Here is a 10,533-nt window from a genome sequence, read left to right on the forward strand (position 1 = left end):
TCCACCCCAATGCCCCCTCTCCCCCCTCCCGTTGCAGGACACAGTGATTGCTGAGAACCAAAGTTCAGAAGAGCTTGTTTTATTGTCACAGATAAAAACACACCTAGAGGGGGCCATGCCATGGCCAGGACAACACGCAGGACCCAGGGGCACTGCTGAAGAGGTGACAGGCCTGCAGGCAATGGAGGCTGTGGCTGGGAGCATCACCATGTGCTGGGCTGCTGCAGCATCCACCTGGGTGAAGGAACAGGATCTAAGTCCTGCAAGCTGCTGGTCCAGGGTGAGAGGGGAAACCACATCCCAGCTGTGGCCCCAAGGGAAGACAAGCCCAAATAACTTCTTCCGCTCTCTTCTGCCCCCCAAGGTTCAGCTGCAGCCCTTCAGTTCTGCTTCTCTGTCTCCCACACCCTTATATCTGCCCCCTATATGTGTATTCAGCCCATATCCCCAAGCCCTGTTCGTGTGTCTCCCCATCCATATCCTCTTTTCTCTTGGCCCATTTACAGCCTTCCCTCCTCCCAGTAAAAGGGTAGGTTTCTCTCATCTCTGCCCACCAGCACTTCTTCAGCCCTGGGAGGAGGCAGCCCCCAAACAGGGCTCCATCAGCAGCTGACAAAGGCCAGTCCAGGATACCCAGCTTGCCCCATTCCCAAAGGATCCACCCTCATCCCCTTCCTCAGCCACAACCCAGACCTACCTCGCTCTTCATCTCAACCTCCAGCCCGTCCTCACTTGGGCACTGTAAGAGAACACAGGAGATTGTAAAGCCCCTGAAATCACCTCACTCCCCTATGACATCTACGTGTGCAACAGAGCATGACAAATCCTCTCCATGTGCTCACACCTATGCACAGCATCCCTGTGCGTGCTCCAAGAGCTGACACATGCACTGCCTTCTCCCAGAGTTTGTCCCCATGACCCCATGTTCCATCCTAGGCAATGTTTTGTGAGGACAAGCTCGTCATCAAAGGCTGGGCTCTCTGCTGAGGCAGGGAAATGGGAGCTGGCAAGTCTGGGTAGGATCTGAGACATAAATCATGGCACCCCAGGTGCAAGTGAAGTGGTTTTGGCACTTGTGGCTTGGGGGTGACTTAGGACACAGGTGATGGTGGATGCAGTGAGGAGCAAATGGCTGTTATAGCTTCTACCAACACCTCTGTTCCTTTGCATCTACAGGCTCTAGTTTCCTGCCCACTTTTTGGCCATGAATGAAAAGCAAGGGATGCTGCAAGACTGTAAACCCAAGAAGCCCAAAGCTCCAGCTCCAGAGGGTGACCCAAAGCCCTTCAGCTCCTCCTCCACCAAAACCCAACAGAAAAAAGGCACGAACTGCACCACCATGACAGCAGGAGGAGGCAGGCAGGAGGCAGGCAGAGCTGCTCCTCTCCCTCCTCGGTCAAACTTACTTTTCACATCAAGTTTGCAGTCTACTGAGGCTTCCCCCAAAGGGTTCACAGCTTTGCAGGTATAGACACCTGCATCGAAAGGGCTGGGCTTGCGGATTTCCAGGGAGCAGACCCCCTGCTCAATCATTGCTATGTATTTTGGATCTTCCCGTATCTCCATCTTGTTTTTCATCCAGATGATTTTGGGCTACAAGGCAGAAGGATTTCAGTTATTGATTGATTTTTAAAGCAAGGAGAGACATAAGAAAATCTTACTGTCCCCAACATTTAGCCACCTCCTTCTGCTTCTCCTTGGCTCTTCCTGACACCAGTGGCCACGATGGGAAGTCAGAAGTCATTTATAGTGTTAAAACATCCATTCTGGAGCTCTAACCACCACCCACAGCTCCTCCATCAGTGTGGGAGGAAACAGGACATGGCTTGAATTGAGACCAATCTCCCCTCCCTATGCAGAAATACCCCAACTTGCCCTGGTTTGTCTCAGAGGGCAGCTGCAGACCCTACCTCCATTCAGCCCTAACCCAACGTGGCCAGCCATCTCCCTACACTTCCAGCCACCTTGCAAAGCCCAGCTGCCTGCACACAGAGGTGATGCTGCCCTTGGAGGAGCACTGACCTGGGGGAAGCCCCGGACGGAGCAGAAGAGGTGAGTGCTGTATCCTCGGGTGGTGGCTCGGTCTGTCAGGGGTTGGGTGAATTTGGGGGGCTCCATCATGTCCCGTTCAGGGATCTTCTGTGGTTGGTAAACAGTTTCTAGGAGATTAATGAAATTAAGGTTAGGCTGAGTTTGGGATCCTTGATTGACCATCACATGGCCATAGAAACCCAGCCCCAAGCCTCACAAAATATTTCAGCTCTCTCACATAAGCTGGACAATGTCTAGAGTGACCTGAAAGCTTGGCCTTCAGCTCACAGCTGTCTGTAAGTCTCAACTCATCCAACCATGCCCAGTCCCTGGGGCTGATACTGACTCCTGTCTGTGAGCCAGCAAGACAATGCTTATCTCACTCTGTGCAGCAGGTCAAACCAAGACCAGGCACCTCAGAACCTTCTACTTCATCCATCCTAAGGACTGAGAGCCTCACCCTGCAGGGCTCATCCTGGAGGCACCACCACTGACCCAGCACCAAGGAAGCCCCGTTGGGGACAGGATCCCTCTCTCCCACCCCATCACCCCAAACCATGTCCCCGTCCCCACTTGTCTTCTTGATGTGGGCCACCCCGGAGGCAAGAGCTGCTGTTTCACTCATCCCACAGGCATTCTCTGAGAAGACACGGAAGGAATATGTGTTGCCTATGATGAGGTCAGAGACGGTGCAGCTGGTGCGGGTGCAGCGTTCCAGCACTGTGAACCATTTCTGACAGGGGGGGAAAGAAAAAGAAGAGCAGTTGTAGGTTATCCAAAGGAAGGGGAACCCATGGGTGCAGCCCCAGCACTGGGCACAGGAGTGGCTGGACTCACCCCACTCTTCTTGTCTGACTTCTGCACTGTGTAGCCCTTTATCTCAGAGTTCCCGTTGTCTGCAGGGGGACTCCACTCAAGGGCTACGTTAAAGCCCCACACATCCACCAGCTTCAGCTTCTGGGGGGGACCAGGCCGCTCTGTAATTACAAACATTCACATGGCTGTGTCTTCATTTGCTCCCCCCAAATACTACACTCTGTCCATCCTTTTCACTTCATTTTTAATGCACGAGAGGTGAGGGTCTGCTATGGACATGGGCTGGTAGACATCCTGCATCCTCCACAGTGATTCCCTTATGTAATGGAAGAAGGACCCCAGAGCCTTGCCCTTGCTTTAATGCTGTCCCTGTCCTATACCACCCAGACCAGGAGCTACCCCCAACCAAGGGGCAGAAATGAGCCCTGGATCCATCTCTCCCAGCACAACCCCACAGGCCCCATCTGCAGCCATACCAATCACTCGGATGTCCAGGATGGCTTTGTCCTCTGCTCCATTTATCCTCACTGAAAGCTGGTATTTGCCCGAGTCGCTGCGCTGTGCTGTGCGGATGAAGAAGATGGTGTCCTTGTCTGTATTGCGGATGTTGACGCGGCTGGTGTCCAGGGGCTGGTTGTCCTTGGTCCAGGTCACCTGGGGCTGCGGCTTTCCCTGGAGGAACCCATGTAGGTAGGTTAGAGCAACTGAAGGACATGGTCCCAACAGGGTGAGAAGAGCTGCTCCACTTCATCCAGGCAGCCACGGCCTGGATATGTACCATAGAATCCTTCTAGTTGGAAGGGACCTTAAGGGTCACCTAGTCCAACTCCCCTGCAATGAGCAGGGACTCTCCCATCCAGCAGTGCACAGGGAAGAAACTATAGCAGATTCCTATCAGCCCAGCTCCAGGGTGATGCTGGTCCCTAAAATCCCCACAGAGCAAATCTGTTTGCCTGTCAAGAGATTTGCAGACAGAGCCGTGCTCATGTTGCTGAGCCAAGGTTCAAGCTGAGCAGCAGGGGTTTGAGTTTGGCATCCATAGCTGATTCACCCCTGGAGCATGGCCAGCACAGGCTTCCAGCTACCCACAAGACATGGGATGGACGAGTCCCTCACTGTAGGGATAACTTTCTGCCTCTTGATCCCCCCTGCTCAGCTGGGGTGTTTCAGGGGTAGGTTTAATCCACTGCAGATGCTGTAGTGGAGATGCTTTGAGGATGCCACATACCACATGTAATAAGTTAGTCCAGGAGATGGACTCCAGCTTGTTCCACCAGCATCATCTCCTTCACATAGCCCTGGGGTTACCCTGCTCCAAAACAGCCACCTTCCCTAGGAGGACACTCAGCACTGTGTTTGTGGGTCCATTGCACTGTAAGCCAGGTATGATCTGAGCAGGAACCACGAGCTGAGACAGAAGCATTACCTACTTCATGCTTTAGTCTTGGGGGTGTCCCCTTACCAATGGGAGCTAGGGAGGAACTGGAGAGCAATTCCCACCCATCTCAGCCCATAAGACATGAGGACCAGTACGAGCTAGCACACAGCAGAACAGGAGCCTGCTACATTGGCTAGGAAGATCACTGGGGAAACCAACCCTGAGTGAGCAAATCCAAGGGATTAAACCCCAAATCACCCACATACCTGGAAAGGGATCAGCAGGTTCACAGCCTCCCCAACATGCCTGATGTACGCCTGCCGCAGCTGACGAGGTAAGCGGATCTTCGGGAGATCTGAGAGCCATAAAATCAAACAGTGGGGCCAGGAAATCACAGCTCACAGCCTGATCATATCTCACATATGTGGTCAAACATAGATGACCTGCTCGTGGCCATCCAGATGTCCTCCCCAGAAATAACTTGTCCCTCTCACCTCATGGTTTTAGTGGGCATGGTGGTGATGGGTTGATGGTTGGACTAGATGATCTTAGTGGACTTTTCTTAATGATTCTACGATTCTGTGATCTCCTGGACCATGCTTCCCATTGCCAGCACCCCAAAATGACTTCCTTGTCCAGCTGTGACCAACCCAATGACACCACCACCACAAGGAACCATTAGGCTACCAGTGTGGGTTAACCAGAGCCCATATGGCAGCAAAGCCATGGGCAGCACCTCCTGGTTGGGAACCATTTATCTCCCAGCTCACGCAGTAGACTTTTGACCTAACTTCCATCAAGGGCAAGGCTTGGTGGACCTCTTCCTTTACTGTGGGCTCAAGGCTGTCAAGAGGACAAGATGGTACACAGCTTCTCACAGCAGAGCTACAAAAGCCCAGGCTAGAAAATGGAGGCTGATGTCCCCAAGGGAACATAACAAAGATAAGCAAAAAAACCACTGGAGAATGCCAATGGAGTGCGTGTCTCCTTCCCGGGGTGAAAATAGCAGCCGTGTAACCCAACCACCACGGAGCCAGTGATCCTTCTGGGGAGGCATCGAGTTGACGTGAGCCCCTCATAAAAGAGCTGTGTGTCTCTGCCTGGATTAAACGTGCTGGAGCTCAGCTCTGGGGAGGGGGCTCGTGGAGGGCGACAGCCAGAATTAAACCAGGAGCAGGCGAAGCCTCAACAGCTGTGAGCAGAGAGGGCTGGGAGATACCCCACAGTCCCAGATGGCCCCGCTGACAGCTGGGGAGGTCTCTGCTTTGTGCACACAGCTGTTGGCTGCAGGAATCCATGTGTTGGTGCTGCTCTGCGTGGGCTCATTCATCCCAGCAGGGCAGAGAATCTGGATTTCCATAGAGGAACATTAATTCATGGGTGTCTTCTTCAGCTCAGCCCCACAGGGCTGGCTGGGGTAGTGGCCCAGGTGAAGTGTGTACATGTCTGGGAAGTCATTCCCTTGCCCTAATTCCCTGCGAGATGCTGAATCTTTGGCTGGTTTCTCCCCATCTCTCTCCCTGCCTCCCAAACCCACTCATCCCACCTGTTCTTAAAATCCCTGCCGCATGTACTGCTGCTATTTAAAATCCCATATGACGCTGCAAATGTACCAAAGAGGAGGTACAAAATGCAATCCTGAATAAAATGGGAAGGCCAGAATGTAACAGACAGGATGGGGATGAATGGACTCAGGCATCCACTGTGCACCAGCAACACTGGGGTGGACTTGGAAGGGGTCATTTGTTTCTCAGCAAAGCCAAAGCACGTGGCAGGCTGTGGTTCAGATGAAATGCAAAAGTTGGCAAGTGCTATGTGCCAATAAAGAGTTTCAGACAGCAAAAGAAAGGGGGGAAAAAAAAAGAGATAGAACAGAGCAAGTTGCACATGGATCTTCCAGCCCTCTGGGTTTTTCTCTCAGCTGGCACACGTGGTTGGGAAAAAGCTTGCAGTGATGACAGCAGAACAGACAGCTCAGCCTGATGCAGCTTGGTGCAGCATGGGACTGCCAGTGGGAAACCTGAGCTGTGCACCTGGCATCTCATCCCAGTCCCCATGCCTCAGTTTCCCCAGTTCTGCAAGGATAAAGGGGTCTGGAGGTGAACATGGCACCACTGGCAGACACCTCTGTGATATCTCTGCTTCACCCAGAGGACTGAGGCAGAGCATGGACACAGCACCCAATAACCCACACCCACAGCCCTGCAGGACCCTTTCCAGATGCTGGTTGCCTCCTCCAAGTCCTTTCCTACAAAAAGCTGTCAGTTTCTGAAATAGCTCGTGTTACCATTAATGCTATTTTTAAGGCAATGAGAAAAAATCTCTTTGAGATTTGAAATTCTTTGAGTCACGGAAAAAACTTGTGCACTAACAATTCCTCAGAAAGAGTAAATAAATATATTTCCCTTCAGCTAAATGAAAACCAGCCTTGCAATCATCCATCAGCCTCAGCACATTTGCTGCACCCCAGTAGGAATGCAAGTCTTGCTAAGCATGGGAGCAAGCCATTCATTAGCGCGTCCAACATGATTAGAGTTCCCATGCTCTAGTCAACCATCTCAGTTAAATAAACAAAGCAGCCTCTGGCTCTGCTGCCCAATGGGTGTGTGGTGGCACAGCAGAGATGCAAGGAGAGGAGTTGCAAGGCAATTTCACAGCCATTGCAATGCAATGGGAGAACGAGGCTCTGCATTTTGGGCACGGTTCTCTCCCATCTACAAGATCAGTGCATTGAGGTCAGGAAGCTGCCCCGTTCCCATCCCATTCCAGGGGAACTAGGCTGTGTTTTGGAGGATAACATCTTGATCAAAGGCTGGATTGCAACAGTGAGAAAGTAGAGTATGTTTGGGATGCAATTTCTTTGCCTGTTGATAAAGCATGAGGGGATAGTGCTTGGCATGAATCCTTACCAGTGATCTCCCTGATGAGGATTGGCTGCTCCAGAGTAGCTGGGACACTGGTGCCACTGGCACTGATGGCCTTCACCCTCACGTGGACCTTCTCACCAGAGCCAAGGTCCTGGATCTTGTAGCGGGTGGAGAGAAAGGGCTCCTTGTTCACAGCTGTCCAGTCTGTACCTGGAACAAACCCAACAAAGCCCTACAGATACGGCATGGCCAGATGGATGCACGCCCCATAGACAGTGGGATCAGACCCCAAGAGGTGAAACAGAGAAGAAACAAACTGCTTGCTTGGAAAGGCACAAGCAGAAAGATTCATGTCATCAGATTTGGGGCACCTGGCCTCCCCACCCTGCCAAGGAGAGTGGGTTACCAACTGGCAGGTGGTCAACTGTTGAGCAGGAGGCAATTTGCAAGGCGTTAGGCCAACAAACATGGGCTCTGCTGACATTCCAGGTGCGTTTCTGGAAGTAGTTAAGATCCTCTGACCACCCTGCCAGCCTATCTTCTTCTACTTGAATCCCAACGATGTGCTCCCCAGCACATCCTCCAAATTGGGTAAGCCTGCCCCTGGCATTGCTCCACCTTCACTCCAATCTGACCATATTTTGGCCCCCTAGGTTCTTGTACCAGCCCAAATGCAGCAGTCTCAAAGCCCACATGGCCATCACAGAGTGACTATGGCTCTTCTGCCACTCAGCCAAGGCCAAAGCAAGCTAGGAGAGCATCCAATACCATGACCTTTGATGGCTGTTAGCCAGCTCCCTCCAGGAGTGCCTGCACCTTTTCTTCTCCCATGCAAGGACCTCCTTACACGTCCTGTGAAGCCAGTTACCCCTCCAGCCCCCAGCCCAATGGAAAGCTTCCTGTGGCCAAGCTTGTAGCTTTGCTTGTGTTGATCACTCCTGTCACAATCTAAACAGCCAAAGGCCACAGGTCAAGTTCCAATGGACCACCTGGGTCTCCCAAACTGCTCCAGCCTCACGCAGCACCCAGCCCAGCAGCCCCAGCCTCCCCTTGCTGTTCCACACACACCTTGTTCATTCTCACCCCAAGGCCAAGCAGGGCTTCACAAGAGAGCCCAAAACACGTCTCACCCTCCTACTTCATTCCACCACGAAGCCATGCAACTGGAGAACCGCAGCTAATTGCTGCCACCCACCAAAGCCACCTCCATCCTCTGCATCCATCCTCCTTCCAGGCTCTTCGAGCCCCATGTTCTTGGGGCTCAGTTTGCCTGCCAGCCTCTCACACTACCCAGCAGGACACTTTCCTCTCTCATCTTCCCATCTTATCCCCATTCCTCTGTGCATCCCTTTGAGCAGACATGGGAGAATTGTGTCTTTCTCCCCCAATGGATTATGCCTATCCCAGTCCCAGGTTCATATAGAGCTGGTGGTCACCCAAGGCCATTTCCCATGGCCACGCTGCTCCCTCCTCCACCCTCCAGCTGGATGCAGCAGTGATGTTAAACCCCTGCAGTCCAGCCCACTTAAAGAGACCACCAATACCTGAAGCCAATGGGATGGCCCTCTCCTTCAAAGGAAAAAGAACATAATATGCCATTTAAATCAAAGTATCTGGGCAAAGAAATGGAAATGTGGCGCACAGAAAGGTGCTGCCAAGGTCCATCCATCTCCACCCCAAACCTCTGCAGTACCTCACCCACTCTCCATGCTTACGAAGCAGGAAAGCCCAAACCTACTTCCATCTTTGCAGATCTCCACCACGTATCCATCCAGGCTCGATTTGCCCGTGTGCTCCGGTGCTTTCCAGGTCAGTGTAACAGAGTTTTCAGTCACTTCTTCCACAGACAAGGACAAGGGGACACTGGGCGGCTCTGCAACAAAGCCACAGAGTGAGAGTAGGCTGTGGGCTCTTGGGGAGCAATCATCCCCCCCATTCTCTCAGCCCTACCCCTCTCCCAAAATGTCACCACTGATTTCATCCTCTCATCTCTTCACCCCTTTGCGTCCCCTTCTCATCCTTGCACACTCCCTTCCCCACTTCACTATCCAGTCCCCTCCTCACCTTCTTTGGGTTTCTCAGGTTCAGGCTCTGGGGCTGGGGCTTCAGCTGGAGGGGATCCTTCCTCATGGGCTGGAGCTGCTCCATCTGTGGGGGCCGGAGCTTGATCGGCTGCAGGAGCCGCAGGCTGCTCCGCATCAGGGGGATGCTCGAGGGCTGGGGGTGTTTCAGCAGCGGGGGCCGGGGCTTGCTCTTCCTTTGGGGTCGGTGCCGGCTCTTCCTTTGGGGTCGGTGCCGGCTCTTCCTTTGGGGCTGGTGCCGGTGCTTTCTTTGAGGCTGGTGCTTTCTTTGCGGCCGGTGCTTTCTTTGCAGCGGCTGGAGCCGTTTTGCCGGTCATCGCTGCAAAGCCGAGGGGCTGTTTTGGGGTCTCCGCTCCGGGATCTTTGCTCTCAGTGGGGGTCTCCGCTCCAAACCAAAGGTCTGTCCTCCAGACTTGGGATCTTAGCTCCGAAGCTGGGCTCCGTGCTCTGGATTGGGATTCTCCACTCTAGATCCTATATCTCCACTCCGAAGGGACGGGGCTGTGCTGCAGGACGGCTGTGCTGGGAGGGGGGAATCAGGTCACTGAGCCAGGACAGGGGCTGGAGATTTTTATAGGCTTGGGCTGGCACTTGTCACCTCCCTGCAAACCAATCTGCCTGCGCAGGCGGCGGCCTCCAGGAATAGCCACCAGGGACCTGCACATTCAGCAGCACGCCCCTACCCCCTCCTATGGGACTGCAACACATGGTCCTGCCCCCCCACTCCCCCCATGCCTGCACGGGACTGTGCAGGCCAGGGCCAGGTCACCTTTCTTTGGGGACACAGCTCCTGTTCCCACACTAACACCACTGTGAGCTTCCCACCTCACCACTGTCACCTCCGTTGTTACCTGCCGGCCCCAAATTCTGAGCTCACCCCACACAGGACTCCTCCATCTCCACATTGCTCCCCTGACCCACTTGTCCCCCAGTTCCTTCCTTATCACCTGCCATAACCTGAGACCATTCCTCCCCCCCACCTCAGTCCCAGAAACCCAGAAGAGTTGAGGCTGGAAGGCACCTCTTGAGATCATCCAGACCAACCCTTCAACACAGTAGGGTCACCAAGGCAAGATGCTCATGAGCTTCTCCAGTCCTCTGTACCCAGATCCTCTCCTAGCTCCTACCTGAACACCTGACCCTCCCCCAGTCCCGCTGCCAGCCCCAGATCCCCTCTCTTCATGTCATCCCCATAGCTCCTTGGCCTTGACACAGTGGTTTGCCCTATCACGATCCTCAGCACAGCCCTGTGGACACCTGCTCTGTGCTTTTCCCAGCCCTGCTGACCCACATTCCTCGAGAACACTGAGCACAGGCCAGCCTTGCAATGTCTTACAGCCTTGACTCTGCCTTGTACATG

General features: G+C 53.5%; 1 protein-coding gene across 2 annotated transcripts; it reads right to left on the bottom strand.

Annotated features, from left to right (window-relative positions):
* Positions 1-63: 63 nt before the first annotated feature.
* MYBPH (myosin binding protein H) lies at positions 64-9,721 on the bottom strand. Of its 2 annotated transcripts, none has more exons than XM_015885089.2 (11): positions 9,157-9,721; positions 8,831-8,965; positions 7,135-7,302; positions 4,492-4,580; positions 3,324-3,519; positions 2,869-3,008; positions 2,605-2,764; positions 2,023-2,159; positions 1,407-1,593; positions 698-739; positions 64-234 (listed from the first exon to the last, which is right to left on the bottom strand). In XM_015885089.2, the coding sequence occupies exons 1-10, from the start codon at positions 9,488-9,490 to the stop codon at positions 729-731; spliced, it is 1,557 nt and encodes a 518-aa protein (XP_015740575.1). In that variant the 5' UTR covers positions 9,491-9,721; the 3' UTR covers positions 64-234; positions 698-728. The 2 variants fall into 2 exon arrangements, with proteins under 2 accessions (XP_015740575.1, XP_015740576.1); XM_015885090.3 differs by having other exon boundaries at positions 64-304; positions 9,157-9,636.
* Between the last annotated feature and the right edge of the window lie 812 nt (positions 9,722-10,533).

This window comes from Coturnix japonica, chromosome 38, assembly GCF_054131305.1.
Source record: "Coturnix japonica strain WE chromosome 38, WE-NBRP24, whole genome shotgun sequence".
Taxonomy (NCBI): domain Eukaryota; kingdom Metazoa; phylum Chordata; class Aves; order Galliformes; family Phasianidae; genus Coturnix; species Coturnix japonica.

Coding starts and splice junctions, on each gene's coding strand:
- MYBPH (XM_015885089.2), bottom strand. CDS start 9,490: ATGACCGGCAAAACGGCTCCAGCCGCTGCAAAGAAAGCACCGGCCGCA. Junction 7,303..8,830: donor GGAGATCTGCAAAGATGGAA/GTAGGTTTGGGC, acceptor GGTTTGTTCCAG/GTACAGACTGGACAGCTGTG. Junction 2,160..2,604: donor GGCCCACATCAAGAAGACAA/GTGGGGACGGGG, acceptor TTAATCTCCTAG/AAACTGTTTACCAACCACAG.